At 36.8% G+C, this 20688-nt stretch overlaps 1 protein-coding gene across 2 annotated transcripts in view; it reads right to left on the reverse strand.

The window, feature by feature from the left end:
* fars2 (phenylalanyl-tRNA synthetase 2, mitochondrial) overlaps positions 1-20688 on the reverse strand; it is a 147012-nt gene that overhangs the window by 120968 nt on the left and 5356 nt on the right. The window contains exon 1 of one of the 2 annotated variants that reach the window (XM_084102435.1): positions 5279-5335. The exons of the other annotated variant lie outside the window; for it this stretch is intronic. Coding sequence (XP_083958561.1) covers positions 5279-5317 — 39 coding nt within the window. The 5' untranslated portion in view covers positions 5318-5335. Of the gene's footprint in view, positions 1-5278; positions 5336-20688 lie in introns of those variants that run through there. 2 annotated transcript variants of the gene reach the window in all.

Here is a 20688-nt window from a genome sequence, read left to right on the forward strand (position 1 = left end):
CCCCCGACTGAGCCTGGGTTCTCTCAAGGTTTTTTTTTTCTCCATTAGGTCACCTGATGGAGTTTTAGGACACCATTAGGCCGCTTGATGGAGTTTTTTCGGTTCCTTGCCACTGTTGCCTTTGGCTTGCTCAGTTGGGGATATTTTGGGGATATTTAATTTTATTCTATCAATCAATAAATTCCACTAGAAACAAACTTTGTTGTATTATTTTATTTTAATACTGTGAAGCTGCTTTGATACAATCTGTATTGTGAAAAGCGCTATACAAATATACTTGATTTGATTTGATTTGATTCTATAAAAGCAAAAATTGCCAATTTTGATTTCATGGTGACTAGAGATGCACTGGTCAACCAGCCATCAATCGGAACCGGACCGGAACATTTTTTTAGGACTTGCATTGCAATCATTTCCCAAAATGTCATTTGTGTAGAAATATTACAAAGTCGGTAAACAGGACGTCAACACAAAGAGGAGAGGAGCGCACAAACACAGCAAGCTCACTGTTTATGATGCTCAAAATATTGGAAGAAAAAATATAAATATTGAATTAAGGGTGGGAGTTTATATGAATGTGTCTCTGAAGGGAACTGACTGTCTTTCAAAAAAGTTTTGATGGCATTTTCTTTCCTCTTACGGAAGTAAAAAACATTTCTCCATAGGGAAATTTATTTTGAACGATAACTTTCAAACCTTTAAAGACAGGCCTTCTGTGAGCTACAAGGTTGTTAATCCATGGTAGTACAGGTCAAAAGTTTGGAAACATTACTATTTTTTATGTTTTTGAAAGAAGTTTCTTCTGCTCATCAAGCCTGCATTTATTTGATCAAAAATACAGAAAAAAAAGTAATATTGTGGTATATTATTACAATTTAAAATAATTGGTTTTCAATTTATTATACTTTAAATTATCATTTATTTCTGTGATGCAAAGCTGAATTTTCAGGATCATTACTCCAGTCTATCACATGATCCTTTAGAAATCATTCTAATATGATGATTCATTATCAAAGTTGGAAACAATTCTGCTGCTTAATATTTTTTCATAACCTGTGATACTTTTTTAGGATACTTTGATGAATAAAAAGTAAAAAAATAAAAATAAAAAAAAGAAGCAATTTTTTTTAAAATAGAAATCTTTTGTAAGAACAATATACACTACTGGTCAGTAATTTGGGGTCAGTAATTTTTTTTCTTTCTTTTTTTGAAATAAATCAATACTTTTATTCAGTAAGGATGTGTTAAATTGATAAAAAGTGATAGTAAAGAAGATTTATATTATTAGAAAATATTTTTTTATTTTGAATAACTGCAGTTCTTTTTAACCTTTTATTCATCAAATATATTAGGCAGCAGAACTGTTTCCAACACTCATAATAAATCAGAATATTAGAATGATTTCTGAAGGATCATGTGATAGACTGGATGTCACATGTGACACTGAAGACTGGAGTAATGATGCTGAAAATTCAGCTTTGCATCACAGGAATAAATTATTTTTAAAAGTATATTCAAATAGAAAACTATTATTTTAAGATGTAATAATATTTCACAATATTACTGTTTTTTTCTGTTTTTTTTTTATCAAATAAACGCAGCCTTGATAAGCATTAGAGACTTCTTTCAAAAATATAAAAAAACGTAATGTTTCCAAACTTTTGACCTGTACTGTATATATAAATATATATATACTGTTTTAACAGCAGAACTCTCAATGAAAAACTACATTACCCATGATGCTGTACAGAAAAAACACCAATCATTCAAAAAAATATCTCTTTAGCTCCGCCCACACCCATGCAGCACCGCAAATGATGTAATCTCTCTAGCCTCTTAAAATACTTCAATTGATTCAATGATTGGCTTGGTTCACAGCTTAAAACTTTTTAACAAATTATTTTTAAAAATCCCTGGAAAAAATACTTATAATAATACCAGTGCTGCTTAAAAAAGGGGGCAGGAACTGTTGAACTCTATACGCTGATTTCACGCAGCCGTTATTTTGAAATCGAAAGCGAGGCTCCGGTGGGAAGAAAACCGGAAGTGTCGCCTTTAATCACAGGAGAGTCGTGAATGCAATGGCGTATTGTTGTGTTTAATGATGTTGTGTCAATTCTAAAACTGTACATACATTTCTTTCATACTTTAGACTATATACAGTGAAATTTATAAATAAAATCTTTTTTTTTCTATAATTCAGAAAGTAAAAAAAGAAGCAGGAATGAACTATATACATATCCTATATTGGATATTAACATCCAATAGTGTAAATTGTGGCAGCAGCTTCAGGTTGGTAGTCCAAGGCATTGTTGTTTATCTTTACTTCCGGGGTTCTTCCCACCGGAGCCTCACTTTCGATTTCAAAATGGCGGCTGCGTGAAATCAGCGTATTAAAGCAGTGTTTATAAGGACAGTGCTGCTTTGTGTACAACAGTAGCCAGGGAAACGGCATATCGCTGCTGTTCCATAAGCGCCATCTACTGTCAGAGAGTAAATTTGCATTTTCATTCAGTCCATCTGCTGTTTTTGTTTTGTGCAGGTATGTTTTATGTAGCATAATTTCACAAAGCTAAAGTCAAACCATTTTATTTTTGCTTTAAATCAATCAATCAAATACAACTGCTCATGTTGCATGTGTGTAGCATCTTTGTTTGGATCATAATTAAAATGCAGTGGTTGCCTCTAATTTCAAAATGGCTACATATATTTTTTGTTTACGGCCAGCTTGGTCTGTACTAGAGCAAATAAACATCAAATTTGATCAAACAAAGAAAAAACATCGGCAACCGGCATCGGAACTGGCCCACTTGGTTGTAAAAAAATCTGCAATTGGAAATGGCCATGAAAAATCATGATCGGTGCATTCCTAATATTGACTTAATCACCTAATAGTAATCACCAATGGAAACAATAGGTTTCACACGGAAGCAACAGGCTTAGAGGGAACTGAACTGAAATCCCTGAGCATGCAACAAAGTGTTGACACACTACATTAATCCACTCGGTGTCTCTCGAGGCTGAATTTAGAAGGCCGTTTCTGGGGAATGCCTTCCTCCCTTTATGTCTCTTTCCATCGCTGTCTAGTACTCATTTGAGAAACAGTCAAAAGGACCGTCTTTGTCGGGATTCCGCTGAGATGCTAGCTCAGTCATCTCTCCTTGAGCGAAGATCAAAGACACTGTGGTGTAACAGTCCTGAGGGCTCGGAAAAAGGTTTTCTCCACATTTTAAGTGTGAATTCAAAGTCAACACAGCCAAGACGAGGGGGACATAGTGCTTAAAATGTGCCCATTACAGATTCCACAGGTGTTTAAGACATAAAATAAACAACCAAAGTTAAAGTAAACTTCTGCTTAAAAGGACCGAGCCTTGCTGGCTGAGTTCAGGAAGGAAACTGTCTTGAATGGTGAAGCCCCACAAAAATAGAAGCACATGGGAGTTTGGGAGCTTGGTGTGTGGTTGGGGAAGTGTGTGGGTGGGGTCACGCTGGCAGAAAACAGGTATATGCTCACGGAAGCGTGTGATTGGAGAATGTAGAGGCTGAGGAGAAAGAAAATGAACACCATCTCTAAATAGGAACAAAAAAGCATTCATTATTTATAAACTGACTATAATATACTGAGCTCATTGCATCTGACATAAACTATTGTCCAAAACCTAGTGAGAAGCCTACCTAGGCAGCATTTTAGGAATATTTTTATGCAGAATATCACCTTGTTAGCTTAGGAAAATGTTAACTTCAAATTCTTTTGCAATTAAATCAGGTTTCCAGTGCAATTCACATGAAGAGGGATACTTGTATGCAATTGGTATGCTTTTAGAGCATCATATTGTTAGCTTAGCAACATGTTCTCTTCAAATTCTATTGGAATCAACGGTGTGTTGGGTTTCCAGTGTGATTCATGTAAATAAGGCTATTTGAATGATGTAGCTGGTGGTCAAGCTGGTTTTCAGTTGCTTTTAGCTGGTTGGTCAGCTGGTCTCCCAACCTGACCATCTAAAGAATTGGCCAAACCCCTTTAAAATCAGCCTTCTAAACCAGCTAGCAAGCTTAGGCTGGTTTTAGCTGTATTTTTAAGTACGGAATTCAATGGTGAGTCGGACCAAAGTCCCTTTCAGGCAAGACATTTCACTCGGCGGCCATCTTTGAAATGTCTCTTGGCCCAGCTCCAATCTCTTAGAATGGGGAAACATCAAATTACAAAGCTGGTCACCATGCTTACGATTAAATTTCATATTTGAAATCAACAATGAAATCTGACAACAACTGTCACATAAAGTTGCTTTCTAAAAGCTCAAATCATGTAAAAAAAAAACAAGCGTGCGTCTCAGAACACTAAACACAGAACACACAATGACTTTACCAATAGGCGATTGGCTCTTATACCGAAATATTCCGCATTGCACTTTCTCCCATTCATAGTAATAGTGCACCGTCTTTGTATATCTAAAGTCTTTGGCCGGGTTTCCAGTGCGATTCATGTGAAGATGGCTATTTGTGATATTTGTAATGCTTATTGGAGTATCACATTGTTTGCTTAGTAACATGCTAATGCTAAATTCTTTTGAAATCAAGTCTGGTTTCCAGAGTTGATGCATATGTAGAGGGGTCCAAATCAGTCACTAATGGGGCCGGGTTCTATTTATATTGCAGTGCTGCCTATGTAGGCAGTAAACAGTACCTCAGGTTTTTGGAACTGAGCTATAGTCTCTTAATTTCTGTTGGCAGAATCCATCTTTATGCAACATTGAATTAAGCTCAAAGCTTTCAGCTGAGAACCCTTGAGAGGGATGCCAACATGATACAAACTTGACCTGACTTCCTCAGAGCCTGAAAAGCCCCAGCTTGCCCAAAGACTGTCTAGATGATGTGAAGTCAGCCGGCTGTAGCCGCCGGGACTACCAAGAGCCTCATGCACCAAGGATAAGGCGCCCCAATTGGCCATGGGGTGGTCTGGCCCGATTCCCGGCCTTTAGAGTTTCATCGTCTTGAGACTTGTATCCCTCATCGTTTGGGAACAGCCTGCCTGCACATCTATCATGCAAGTCCCTCTCTATTCTGTTCATTCTGAAACTTCCAAAGTCAGATACACAATGACAATGCCCTTCTGATAATTAATCTTAGTTCATAATGTTGTCCTGCATGCACACTGCATCAACAGGCCCTACAAGTGACCCTGTTTGTTAGGAAACCAGCCTCCATCTATAATGATGAAGACCTTGTTTTGGTTTATTCATTCCGGTCTTAATCAATTTAAATTCAAACTCTCACTCACCTTCACTCTTGTTTTTGCTGTAAAAATGAGCCCTTCCATACTTGATTAAACCGTAGACTGAAAAACAAAAAAGGCCATATGTTTAAGCTACAAAGAATTCAAATCTGCAAAAGGAGATTCACAATCCATTTTACTTCCATAATGTGATGCGTTATTGCTTGTACTTCTTTACCCAACAGAAATGGCTAAATGTTTGTTTAGATGACAGAATTCACAATTTTAGAGGATTTGAACTAGACATTTAAAACTAGCATACAAAACCACTGTGATAGAAAACTTACATTTGCCCTATCATAGAAAAGTGCATAGAAAAGCATAATAAAGTACTAGTAGGCCATGCTGAAGAACATTATTTTCAAGACTCTTAAGGTCTTCCCACCATTAACATGAGATACAGAGTACAGTGGTGTTAAGGCAGTGTCATTGATATGATTCCCAAAGATTGATGATTAAGCTCTAATTTGGCTTCATCCATCTGATCAGTCTATAAATCAAGAGATCAAACAATGACTCATTCAAACGAAGAAGCGTTTAGTCATTTTCAGACTCATTTTTATCACTATTCTTTCTCAGAGCTGCTGCCCACATCTTGCCACCTTAAAAACAAACACCCTTTTTCAGAAATAAAATCTTCCTTATGTGACCCATTCAAAGCGCGAGTGTATAAATAATCACTTGAAGTCACGCCACATCAAAGGGATTGCAGGCCCACAGCGGCCGAGCGTCTAAATGTCACTCAATGACTCAAGCAATGAAACCGCACCATGTGTGAACCGATTGTAAGAGGAAGTGAATGGCGAGCTGGCAGGGGACACATCCCATGTTACATCACAAGGCAAGCTGGCACTGAGGTGTCTATGTTGGGCACTATTCATGGGCACAGGCTGTGGCAGGAGAACCAGCAGGGCCAGGAAGAGCTATATGGAGCAGATGGGAGCGTCCTACAGAGCAACAAGCCTCTGTAAGTCTGAGAGGAGCGCTCCCCACAGTCGGACCACTGCGATAACATCCACTCAATTTATTAGCACTCTTCTCAACAGGAGATGTGTGGTATGGCTGGCAATAACAAGTTCCTTTATTTCATGTTTGGCCTATTTGCCAACTTTTAATGACAAAGACTGTAGATGGGCAACAGGATCTCTTTATGAAGATAAGGACACAATGATTTCTTTTACACTCCACAAACAAGATAATCAATGATATGGAAGCTTGTTTCCACTACGGAATAAAAAAAATAATAATAATAAAAGGCAATTTTAAATAGAATAAAACTAGAATAAAACTCGACATAAAAATAGAAGAAAAAAAATCTGAATTCCGAATACATCTGAATACATAAACTCATTTTTTCTCAGAATTGTGAGATGTATAATTATGAGATATAAAGTCGCAATTACCTTATGAATATTTTTCCGTAGCGAAAACAGTCACAGTTTTTTTTAACTTTCAGGGAAAATAACCTACTAAATGACTTGACATCTCCTCATATTAAAATAATAGAATGTTTTTTTTTGGGGGGGGGGGGGTCTTTGATTATTTCTTTCATAATCAAATAAATAAGACACTTCAGCTTGAAGACACCCGAGGTAAATCTGCACACTAATAAGCTTACTAATAAATTAGTATGTGGAGATGGACTATGGCTTTGTTCGTTAGCTGTTCTCAGCAGGCTTTCTTATGGGTTTATATCTCAGACAATTTAAAACAATTATCACACCGGCTAATTTGTCTCAATGACAGCTAAACAAATGCTACAACTCCAACAGAAGGACATTCTCAAAGCAGCACGGGGTAATGTATTTACTAACTCCTTGCTAAACCAACAAAAAAAGTGATTAAAGCTCCAGGCTACACAATTAACCTCTTGGGAGCAACTTTTGCACACACAAACTCCAACATCATGTATTCGGGTCGAGGTGGTAGACCACCACGTCTAAATATGCTGTATTATAACGGCTTCAGGAAAACATAAAGCATTGCAATGAAGGCATGAATAAGAAATATCTTTTGCACAGATGGTAAGAGAGCTGAGCCCATGTTTTACACTGGTACAAATCATCAAAATGATTTTAGTATAATCTCTGGCTACTTTTAGTTGATTTTTATCACCTTAGGTCAGTGGTTTTCAACCTTTTTGACTCAAGAGCCCCCGTTGGCCAACACAATATTTGAAGGCTCAATATTTGAAGCCTAAGCTATTTCCAGTATTTCTGCCATAATTATGACAAAGCTACTTATTAACAGAAACTAGGAGTATTGCTATTAAATTAATTAGGCAGGATTCATTTTGTGACTTCAGAAGTGTCAAGAACTCTATGTTCTTCAATTGAAAACAAGTTATTGAGGAAAAAACTAAATATTTCTATTGTTTTAATGTCATTATTTATTATCTTTATCATATTATATTTTATTATTTTAATATATTGATAATAATTGATTAATTTATATACTTTTTAGTCCCCCTTGGAAGTTTGCGGACCCATCTGCCTTAGGTATTTTTTCCAATTGACATTTTCTTAAATTAACCAATTTAGGGGAGTTGCACTCACTTAAAACATCTACTAGTTCAACAAAACATGATCCAGACCTGGTTTTTGGTGCGTTTTAAGAAAATGTATTTAACAATATACACTGCATACACACTTCTGTTTCTGATGACTTGCTACATTTCTCTCAAAATGTGTTACATTTATAAATTCACACATTTTTTCCCACAGTATCTGCTGAAAATACGTTCACTTCCTTTGACAAATGCCGAGAGGCCATCATGCTGAAAAACTGCCAGGTTCTTTCAGGACGATCATCCATTTACTCTATTACATGTTCATGGCAGTAATGGTTTTAAATGCAGAAGCTCCTTGTCTGACTGATGCACCGCCTGGGGGCCGAGAGTGAAGATAGACTACTTTAATTTGTGCTAAAAGACTGAGGCCAGACTAATAACAACATTTCTCACTGAACAAGCTGAGTGGATCGTGTTGGACTGTGAAATACACTGTTAGGAGTCCTGTTGCGGATAGCATACACCCATCACACAGGAGAATCGTTCAGCTGAAAACCTCTTCAGAAAAAGATTGGGTTAAAACAACAAGTTTGAGGACCACAGCTCAATTTACTGAAGTATGTGCACTGACCGCTAGGTCATGGCTTCAACAGCAACAGCTATTTTAGGAACAACAAAGTTGGAAAACAGCTTCCAAGTAGGGCTTTACTTTCAATTTGACCTATTTGACCACACTGTGATGGTCAACGTACTTTCCTAAGCATGCTTTCCTCTGCTGTGTGAGCGACAACAGTTCGGGGGATTGAAAACACTTGAATAAACTGATCAAGGTGGCCAGCACTGCTGCCCGTCTCAATGCAGAGAACCTGATTGTGGCAAAATTGGGAGTCTGTTGTAAACAATGCTTCAGCATCATTTCCACAATGCCCCGAACATTCATTTTCATGCTGTTCTCCTTCTTGACTAACATATCTCAGTACTTTGATCAAATTACATTAGGCATGAATGCTAATTTGGGAATCTAAAAAATAAAATAAAATAAAATAAAGGGGTGGTTGATTATGATTTGACTTTTCTAACTTTAGTTAGTGTGTAATGTTGCTGTTTGAGCATAAACAACATCTGCAAAGTTACAACGCTCAAAGTTCAAAGCAAAGGGAGATATTTGCTTTTACAGAAATCGCTTTTTAAGGACTACAACAAACGGCTGGTAGAGACTACACCACATTCCTCCCGGGTTAGTGACATCACCAACCCTAGAATTTACATAAACCCCGCCCCTGAACACGATTTATAGATAATAAAGACAGAATATGCTAATCAGTGACTAGAAGATTACTACACATCAGCTACATAAATTCAACAACTAACCATTCAGAAATGTCCTGTTGCATGTTGTCACTTCTTCTTGTGTCTTTCCATCTTTGTCTGAATCCGGTTTGAACATAAAAGGTTACAAGTTTTTGAAATTTCAGTGCATGTCTGTGTGAGTGCAAGCTGTTGAAGCTCCGCTGTTTGAAGCCTCAAAACCTCAAATGCCATTACAAATGTGGGAAGAGCCAGGATAATATGTTCGGCTGAAAGAAGAAAGTTACTTAGGATGGCTCGAGGGCAAGTAAATTATAGCATTATTTTCATTATTAGGTGGACTATTACTATAAGGAATTACTGGTACCATATAATTTAACGCCCGATTTCAATCTGTGCAGCTTAATAGTACACCATGAACAAGTTTGATTGTCCCTCCAGTTACAATCGTGTCTTTATCATATTTTTGAAAAACAAAATATGAAATAATAATAGTAATTTGAATGAAGTCGAACCATGACAGATTTCAGAAAAAGCAATTAAGTCATGAGAACATACACAAATCCATTTTGAACACTAATTTCCCCTTCGGCAAGTACATTTTCCCAAGGCATCCATTCATCCACAGTATACAGGTTGTAGCCACATTATTAGTAAGTCAATTTATTGTTTTTCTCCTTTACCAAGGTTTCAAAGCAGACCTGTGTCATGCTCCTGGCAAAAGCAAGTCTTAGCTGGTCTTAACATAAATGAAATTCTAGACGTTGCAGCATTTCTCAAGTCTGGCGTGAGTCCCTTGAGATTCGTCAGCTGAAATTCAGTGTGGCATAGTGAATATCAACACCACAATGAAATCAATGAAATGTTCAACACGGTATGACAAAATGTCACACGGGCCTACCGGTCTAGAATGAACAGAAGAAAGAGCTAGAAAACTTGTTTAGCGAGAAACTACGATGGAAGGCATATTATGGATCCCGTCACAGCCTCTACCCGGTTTGAATTATTCCAGGTACTGCAGAGGAGACACAGATCAATGGGTTCAAATCCACGTAATCCACGCTGCACGCTGAGTAATGACCAGCCGTTCACCTCTCTTGAGAGTGGATGTAGTAAGGACAATAATCACAGGGCACTGGCATCAGCGGGAACCCTTGTTCTAGTAATATTGACTCAACTGTGACTGACAGCGGGAAATCTAAGGCCCTGTTTACACCTCGTATTACCATCCATCTTGCGTGATCCAATCACAAATGGTCCACTGAGACAGATCGTCATTGACATATGGTACTAACGTGTGTGAAATGCATCTCCAGTGACCACTTATGACTGGATTTCGAGGAAATCATGACTACATGCATCACTTAGAACTTCAGTGTATTACTTCCTATTTACTGTACGTGATCTGCTGCATGTTCATATTCAGGGTCAACAACATGATACCAATTTAATCCGAATCTATGAACTGAATTAAAAAATACTTTCAAAATGCAATTAAAACAAGTATACAACGTATGCATTCAGTGCATACACACACATCATCAATAGCTGTTTCCATACAAAGTTGCGAATTTAACTTGGAATATCTCATAAAACATTTGCGAATAAAGCACTTGATCGTTTAAAAGCATCATTTCCTGGGAAATTGGTGCAAAATATCTTTAATGAAAATGGAAGTTGCTGCCATGGGGGGAAGCCACTGTGGCTCTTTTTTCATTCATCATCATCATAAATGATTTGTGCTAGAAGATCATTATACCAAATAATTTTGATGAGAGACTTTGGCTCAGGCATTTCCAAATGACCAAACCGACATTTGAGACGCTGTGCAATGCGATTGGTCTGCTGGTTTGCATCGAGGGATTTATTTGGTAAATGTGTTGCCATCGTAGTTTATGTCTTTTTATTGGATAAAAAATGATCCAGCTCAATTGAGCACATACGTTTTTTAATGGACATTTTTAGAATGTATGTGTTTCTTTCCATCCAGCATTTTTTATGCAATATGCCACAATTTGCATAAAAATTAGTTAATGGAAACAGCTTATGATGAGCATGTTTTTAATTTAACAGAATTAAGATTAATTTATTAATTAAAAATGTCAGGGTGGTACAACCGTCCTGATATCATAATGAAGAAAAAGTTTACTCCTTTTTAGTAGTTTTCTTAAAATATTATTACCATTATAAACTAAAATGCATCAAATCTTTTGACTGCCAAATCAAAGTCATGTGGTCCAAACGAATGTGCAGAAACAAAAACAAAACAGGAAATTATATCATATAGCGAGGAGGACCCCTGCAGACCCTGTAGTATATCATGGTCAATAAGTCACTTAAAATACATAACAGACTTTTGTGACAAAGGCAATATAATTTAAGGTTGTAAAATATGCTACAACTCCCGCAACCCACCCAGGAAATTAATAATTCTTAAATTAAAAATAATTCTTAAAATTAATAATTCAGGAAAAAGGTTTTTTATTTAAGATGTGTATGCTTACGTGTTTTCAAGCTGTACATAAAATATTTTTACTTGGTTACACCACATGACATTAAATTTACAGTTTTCTTGAATTTTTCTTTTTTTTCTTCAAAAATTACAAGCAAATAACCCTAAGCCAAACCTAAGTCTGTGTTGAAAATTACTATTAATTAATTAAATATTATTAATTAAAAGTAATTATTTGTGTAATTACACTGTAGCACTGTAGTAATTTTCCTTTTCCCAGAATTTTCCTTTTATTTATCCTGGAAACTCTTATTTGTCATTGATATCAATCAAACTGGTAAAGTTCTGTTATTGTGCCTTTTGAACTTCACTCAAATTTGTGTTCATTTTCATATTCGTATAGTAACCAACACCCACTGTTACAGCACAATGGTTGATTGAGTTGGATATAGGGAGTCATTTGATGTTGGTAGGGACGGTCTAGCTATATATGCAATGTGATCACAAGCATTCTACCTCTGAATGAGGTTTGAGTGATTTGAATCCAGTTTAAAACCAAAACTGATGCGAACACAAGGTGTAAATGGGGTCTCTGGCTCTTGGATTCACAAAGATCGCCAAACGTAAATCTCGTGAAAGCCCTAATCTTCCCAAACAACCACAGGACAAATCATGTGTGCTCGTAACTAACATCCCATTGGAAATCAATGAAAGGCACTTAAGCCTGACTGCATCACTGAAGTGGACAAGAAACAGTCCTCCTCTTCCTCACCCACTTAATCACACACACGCTCAAGACACGACTGTCGGCAGTGGCCCGAGTCGACGTCAGAACCAGGAGTTCAGTCAGCAGACTTCAGGGTTTAGTGATCTGAGCGCTCGGGCATTACATGCAGCTTTGTCATAGCCAGCTTGTGGCTTGCTGACTGATGTAGGCTGAGTAATCATTGGCACTCAAGTGCATTCTGGGTTCAGTCAGTCACTAACAGAAGCGAGTGGGTGGCGAGTTGATGCAGTGCAGACACAGCAGGATCTGCGATAGTGACGACTCATGCAAGCTCCATTGCTCAACAGTGAAAGTGCATGATGGGGAAATTCCTTCACCAGGCAACGGTGGAGGAAAAGCTGGAGACAAACGCTCACGCTGTCTTGAAAACACCCTGCCTAAAAGTTGCATGGAACTTTGGAGTTCTTTGGAGTTGCCCAACAATTGCAAATTAACACTGAAATGAATGTCTAGAAATGGGATATCAGAAAGACAAATAATTAAAATTATAGCCAACAAGGTTGTACATAATTTAGTATTCAAACATAATACACTCTTTAAAATAAAGGTCTTTATTGGCATCGATAGTTCCATGAAGAACCTCTAACATCCATGGAATCTTTCTATTGATCAAAAGGCTCTTTAGATTGTTAAAATGTTGGAAAATTGGTTATTTTATTAACTGATCCCTGAAAGGTTCTTTGTGGAACCAAAAAAAATGGAACCAACCAAAAATCCCCCTTTTGGAAAAAAATATTTTTTAGAATGTACTGATGAAAGCAAACAAGGATGACGAAACTGAACCATATTGTTTGGGAAGCAGACTTTCGAGCGAGTGTCACGGCTCGTTCAAGAGTGAAAAGATTAAGCTATTTTAGTAGTGCCTCTGACTTCACACTGAGTTGCAAAAATGCTGATGCTGAGAAATATGATTCATTACCACAAATAGTTTGAGTCATCACACAAAAATGTTAATGGAAGAGCCTGCATTAGGACGATGTAATTGGATATCAATGATAATTTACAATATGTATTACCTAAATGATTAAATATCATTCTGTCTTATTCATTTCGTGATCAATAGTCTAGGCAAGTTAGATTTTGTTTTATTGAATCAGATAAAATAGGTAATAGTTCCTATAGTTGTCATTTCAGAGCAAACACATTAAAGGGATGGTTCGGAGTAATTTCAACCTAGGGTCCTTTACACCATGACCTCGAGCCAAACCAGAAGCCTTTTTTCCCTTGGTTGAACATTATTAAAGTTAGAGCTTATTTAGAGATATCAGCCGGATGGTTTAGTGCAGGCGCTAATGGATCCAAGGCTGTATCTCGTAAATTACCCCACTAATAATGCCCAGAATGGCACCAAACTTCTACAGTAGTACAAATAAGTTCTGTACTCATAAAACGAGGCAGTGGAAAGTTTGTAAGTACATCAGGAGTTTATTTAAATAACACTTGCCTGATAGCTCTTTTGCCAGGACTTTTACGGGCTTTTCTCAACTCACTGAAGTGACGTCGACGTCCGGGTTAGCGGTAGCATTAGCCATCAGGCAAGTGTCATTTAAATAAACCCCTGATGCACTTACAAACTTTCCACTGCCTCGTTTTATGAGTACAGAACCTATTTGTACTACTGTAGAAGTTTGGTGCCATTCTGGGCATTATTAGTGGGGTAATTTACGAGATACAGCCTTGGATCCATTAGCGCCTGCACTAAGCCATCCGGCGGATATCTCTAAATAAGCTCTAACTTTAATAATGTTCAACCAAGGGAAAAAAGGCTTCTGGGGAGGGGTGTTTGGCTCGAGGTCATGGTGCAAAGGACCCTAGGTTGAAATTACTCCGAACCATCCCTTTAAAGTCAATAATACATATAGAATATAAAAAATAATGTATCAATATAATATATATATAGCAACATAATACTGTATAGCCATATGTCTCCCAATAGCTTTTCTTTCTAACTTTTTTTTTCATTACACCTTTTCCTTCGCTCAGGGACAATAAAGATGTCAAGTGCAGAGAGAATATAAAAGTTGAAAGAAAGCATTAATGCTGACAGAGCAAAGACAGAAGTCGTCCTCAGGGAGTGGAGAAAATTAACCGATCCGAACAGGACAGAAAATATCACCAGTACGATTGTAGACTGAACCCTTAAGCTGACAAATGGTGTGACAAATCAGGCATTCAATGTAAAAAGAACAGTGTATGAATTAGTGTGGTGCAGTGAATTAATACCATAACAATTTTGGGTAACACTTTACAATAGCCTAAGGTCTCATAGCATTAGTTAATGCATTAGCTAAAATGAACTATTTTTTCAGCATTTATTAATCTTTGTTAATGCTAGTTAATTAAAATACATGTTAGTTCAAAGTGCATTAACTTTTGATTAATTTAAAATATTTATTAGTAAATAATAAAAATACACTTAGATTAATACATGCAGTAGATGTATAGGTTATAGTTGGTTCATGATAACTAATGTAGGAATGAAACCTTATTGTAAAGCGTTACCCAACTTACCCGATAATTTTTTTTTTTCTGTCATGCCAAAAGACTTTGCATAATATCATATGACTGAAATGGTTTCCAGAAGCCTATAGGATATGTACATTTAATGGGAAAATTCTTGTCTCCTGTCCTGTATTAATGGTTCTGCTCTCTATCTGTCCCTGAGGATGGCATTATTGTTTCCCGGTGCTTCTTTTCTTCTGCTCTAGACATATTTATTACTATATTATGCATGAACCGTCGAATTGAGCATTGCCAAAAAGAACAGGATATTTTGAGAAATGTATGCAAGTGCGAACAGACAACTCAGGGGGGAGATAAATATTCTCTTCATATGTGTAAGACAAAAAATAAAGAAATATATATTTAAAGGGGCTATATTCAAGAATTGTCAAGTCTTAATCACTTTTTTTTTATTGCCGATGAACAGCTTGTAGCAAAACTTAAAAAAATAAGACCTTGCCTGAGGTTGTCTATGAAAGCGTGTAGACAATAAAAGACTGTATGATGTGAAACACTTGAGACGTTTTTACCTGGAAAATCCGGCTGTGGTGTTTACACACGCTCCCGAGAGCCTCTCTTCCAATATATGACACATGAAACAAATGCTTATGATTTCAAAGAAATTGGATTAATTCAGACTACAGTTTCACATAGTCAGATCTATATAGTGTATAGTCTCAAATGTACTTAATGATCAAACTATCATGATGCTGGTGAATTGCAGAGCTTGTGCAAAAATGTCCACATCGCTGTGATCAGATGTTTCTCACTGCTGTAATTTGTGTTGTGTGTTTATTTTATTCTTGAGAGGAAAGCGTGCAGCACATATTTACATATTCATCTAAACGCTGCTCTCAGCAGTGTGGTCAGCATCTGGATGTTTGTTAAAGGCACAATATGTAACTTTTTTGCTTTAAAAATAGCAAAAATCACTATATCTATGTTATATATTTTTTTTTGTTGTGTACTTACATTATCCCGACTGTTTCCAACAACTTTCAAACCAGGAGAAATTTGTAATTTAATTCGAAGACATGATAAAAACATCAATGTATTCAGTCATCCATAAACATTATTAGATCGGTCGGCTTGACGTTGACGACAAGGTCCATAATTCTTAGCAAATGTTGCGTCATCAAACTACGCCTTTGTTATTGTAAGAGGTTAGCGACCCCTAGCGGCGAAAAAAATTACATACTGTACGTTTAAAGGTCGGGATGCTCAGATCGATCGCCATCGGCCGATAATCACATTCTATGACTCGATCGATAGTCACTAAATTTGGCCGTTTTCATGAACCGATCGCAATTTGATGACGCTAAACCACCGACGTGCATGCAAACAGTATACGCCACGCCTGCTTTGTAGCTTTGCAAAATATTAGTAAACCATAGTACATCACACATTTTTCTTTCTTTTTTTTAGAGCAGGTCGTCTTGATTTGAATGAGACCACACACACAACATAACCTGATGCGTAGATCTTGAGGACATGACATGCTTATTGGCTAAAGCTATAGGACTTCCGGGACACGATCGCATCGCTATCATGACGCAGTGTTTTCCAACCTTATTTAAAAGCTCAATGGAAAATGGATCTCGGGTATGGTGTCTAGGAAAGATGTGTAGAGACCAATCAGAAACTGTTTTACAGCTGGAGCGCACTTGGACTGGTTTGATCGCTCAGATTGACTGGTCTTGATTTACCGTGCACCAGTGAATAGCAGCGCACAGCTGAAAGAGTGCTGGAAGATCTTATCTCATCAACCAGGATCTTCGCCATGAGAACATGTATATCAGGGCATTGAATCACATTCAGTCTCTTGTATGTTTCATAAGTGCAGACATGAGCAGTAGTTTACTTGACGCCAACTGGTGTCGCTTTAACAAGAGTTTCTGAATTCTACACACACCCCTTTAGAAGGTACTGTATGCATTTTGATGCAAATTTTGTTGACTTCTACCTCTCCCACCCTCTTCCCCAAACCCTGCCCTCCAACGTTTGCACGTAATTACTGACAAGAAGAGCGTTTTTGATTGGCTAGTTTTCAAATTTCTGAAAAATGTGTGGGCCACTCCCCTAAATTTTTACTGTTGTTTATAAGGTCACTGTGATTTTGCCAAGCAAGAAATTTTCCAAGATCAACATATATTTCCTGTCCGAAAACATAATTCTAACCCGATCCCACTCCTAAACCGAACCCTAACCATAACTTATCAAATCAGAATCAGAATCTTATCAAAATCAGAGGGAAAAGATAGGTAAATCACAGTGATAGAAGCAACGAGCTCTGGTTGTAAGCCTAAACTTGTAAACTCGTCCCTCAAAACTGATTGGTTGATTGGAATATTGTTCCAGGATCAAGCACTAATGAAAAACTAATGAAAAACAAATATCAGAGAAAAAATAAAAAAAAATACACATAAAACAGAACCGAAGGCGGCCTCAGCTGTCATCGAGAAGTTGTGTTTCTCATTAAGAAAGAGACTGACTGAGAGATTTTCAAGTGAAGAGAGAAAAAGACTGTATTTTCGATGATGCTGCGAGGGAAGAATGACAATCGGTAGACAAAAAAGGAGAAACAAAGTACACTAACAAGCTGTCTCAATCTCCACAACATCTACAGTGAAAACTGCATGTCATCAACATGAAAACAAGAATCATCTAACAAGACAGTCTTGCCAAAACAGCACTGATCTCTGATCTACTTTCAAGCATACTATATGCACCGACGGACCTATGCATTAATGGATGTGGTTTTGAATTGAAGAATATTATCCAGGTGACAAACCAACACACACACACACACACACTCAAAAAAACAATACATCTCGCTTCTCTTTAGATTCAACTAGACATGAAATTGCCATTTAAACTGAGATGTGTGAGAGCAACTCGAAAGGCATCTTGGAGAAGTCACAGACTGTTAATGGAGGAACAGTAGATGTCGTCAAGTTGCATGAAAGTCCATTTGGAGTCATAAAAGCTTGATTTAACTGGCAAATTGGCCTTCGTCTGTCAAATAAGCCAGCCTGAATATTTTACAGCACTGATGAAAGAGCTCTTAGATATGGTGTGTAATGTGTAAACATCTGTATCATGGGGGATAATTTAAATATGCACACAGTTTCAGTCAAAAGCTGGACATGTTTCTCAATATTGTAAAGACTTTTGGCTTATTCAATACATGATTGATTTTATTTTTATTTATTTATTTTTTTTAGATAAATATACATAAACATTATATTATCTATAAATATGCACAACTGTTTAGAAGTTTGATGTCGGTACGATTTTTTTATATATATATTTTGCTGCATTTGACTAAAATCACAGTAAAAGTTGTAATATTGTGAAATACATTACAATTTAAAATAATGTATAATATTTATAACTGTTTTCTATGGTGATATTTTAAAATGTATGCATTTCTTCCTGTGATAAAATTTTCAGCATCATTACTCCAGTCTTCAGTGTCACATGATCCTTCAGAAATCATTCTAATATGATGATTTGCTGCTCAAGAAATCTGATTATTAATGTTGAAAACAGTTTGTGCTGCTTCAGATTTTTATGGAATCGAATGATATTTCTTAGGATTCTTTGAATAGAAAGTTCAAAAGAACAGCATTTTTTTTTAAAACAGGAATTGTTTGTAATGTATAGATTTGTTCTGTACATGTCTTCAAATAAAACAGCATATAAGACAAGTTTTGTTTTTTGTTATTTTTAAAAGCTCAAGTGCGTTACATTTTTTTATTTATAATATCTTGATGTATTTATGTGTGCGCTGTTATTCTTCAGTTTCTCATATGCTCTGTTATAAAATATGCATTTTTCAGAAAACTAATTATCATCAATCTTGGCTAATTGTTTTTAACCCAACTTTTTGGACACCATTTCCTCTTGCTTATTTATCATCTTATTACATGACAAAAAAATAAGTTTGTATTTCATTTAAAACTAGATAAATAAATACATAAACAAACTGGGCATAATCAGCTGTCATTTCTTCTCCCTCTGTTAATTGGGCTCCAAATGGAGAGATCAACTCAATCAGAAGACACGATTTCACAGTCTGTTGTCTTGACCTGCCACTCGCTGGTGACCTTTCCACTCAAAGCCAGGGCCATCTGCACACAGCACACGTCTGTGACCTTCTCCAGCAGCAGCGCTGAGGAGCAGACACCCTTTAAATCCAACCTCATCTTCACCAGCCCAACCCCGCTGAGCTCAACATCTCTCTACACTCATGTGTTATGAGCACGACATCGATCTCGGCGGGTCAAAGACAGACCCGTTCTTCATGCTTCAGAGACGGAGAGAGCAAGAGAAACATGTTCCTCAGAGGAGACTGAAGGCAGCTTGTGTTTTTCATAAAGCTGATGGTGATGGGTTGATTTGTTATCTGCAGAGAAAGAGCCTTGGATAAAAAAACACAAATCAAGCTGAAACCTTGGCACTGAAAACACACAGAACACAAGGACTGCAAACATCACTGAAAATCACCATAAATCCACATTTCACTCAAGAAAAGACATTCGGTCAACACCCATCAGAAACACAACTGAGATTAACAGTTTCTCTAAAGGGCATTAAGTAGCATAAAGGTACTTTTCAAAGATGAGTTGTTTCCACATATATCAACATATATATATATTTTTTATAAAGAAATGTTATATATTCATAACACTGTACTTTGTGTTATATTACCTCTGCAGTAAATTAAAAAAAACAAGCTGATTAACATTGCACAGGTGTGTCTAATACAACACCTGAGGGTGTGATGGCAAATTTCACACCGTTTTCTCTTCTGACTACTGTAATCAATCGCTCTCAGTTTCACTCTCAATCTTCTCAAATCAATTTTTTTTTTTTTGCTAACAGAGCAATTGGGAATAGGATCTCTTTCCAAGGACCTCAAGTGTCAATAGTACAACTTTCAAGCATACTATATGCACGGACAGACCTATGCATTAATGGATGTGGTTTTGAATTGAAGAATATTATCCAGGTGACAAACCAACACACACACTTAAAACAATACATCTCGCTTCTCTTTAGATTCAACTACACATGAAATTGCCATGTAAACTGAGATGAGTGAGAGTAACTCGAAAGGCATCTTGGAGAAGTCACGTGAAAAACTGTTAATGGAGGAACAGTAGATGTCGTCAAGTTGCATGAAGGTCCATTTGGAGTCATAAAAGCTTGATTTAACTGGAAAACTGGCATTCGTCTGTCAAATAAGCCAGCCTGAAAATACAACAATTTTATTTGCTGTCGTCTCCCATTCTCCACATTTCCAAGGATCTCATGTGAAATGTGTCAATAGTACAACAGATGCATTAAGCCCAGCTCACACAAAAGTTACTTTCAAGTAAGGGTGCACAATACTTTTTAAACAAAAATGTCCGATTTTGTCGCCAACACCAGTTTACAGCCCATTACAGACATACTGGACACACATAAAAGTGCCAAATCCACCAACAGTCATCAGTGTCTCAATACAACAGTGCTATACAGTTCATTTCACACACACACACACGCACACACATTTTATGTATATATATATACAGCAGTAAACCTTGAAAAACCAAAAAAAAGTGGATCAAAACCTTTCATCTAAGTTATACGAATTTTGAACAATACCCGTTCTTGTCTTGTCTTACTTTGATGAACTTTTTTGATCCACTTCAAATGCAGACTAATAATATATATATACACACTCTCCATGTTCAACCCTACTGAATCAGAAAAAAAGCATTTAATTTACTGATGGCAGTCGTAAAATAACCTCTCATAACATCTCCAGCAGATTTTAACACATCACAGTGACATTCATTTGAGATGTGACT

Source organism: Abramis brama, assembly GCF_963993115.1.
Source record: "Abramis brama genome assembly, chromosome: 24".
Taxonomy (NCBI): Eukaryota; Metazoa; Chordata; class Actinopteri; order Cypriniformes; family Leuciscidae; genus Abramis; species Abramis brama.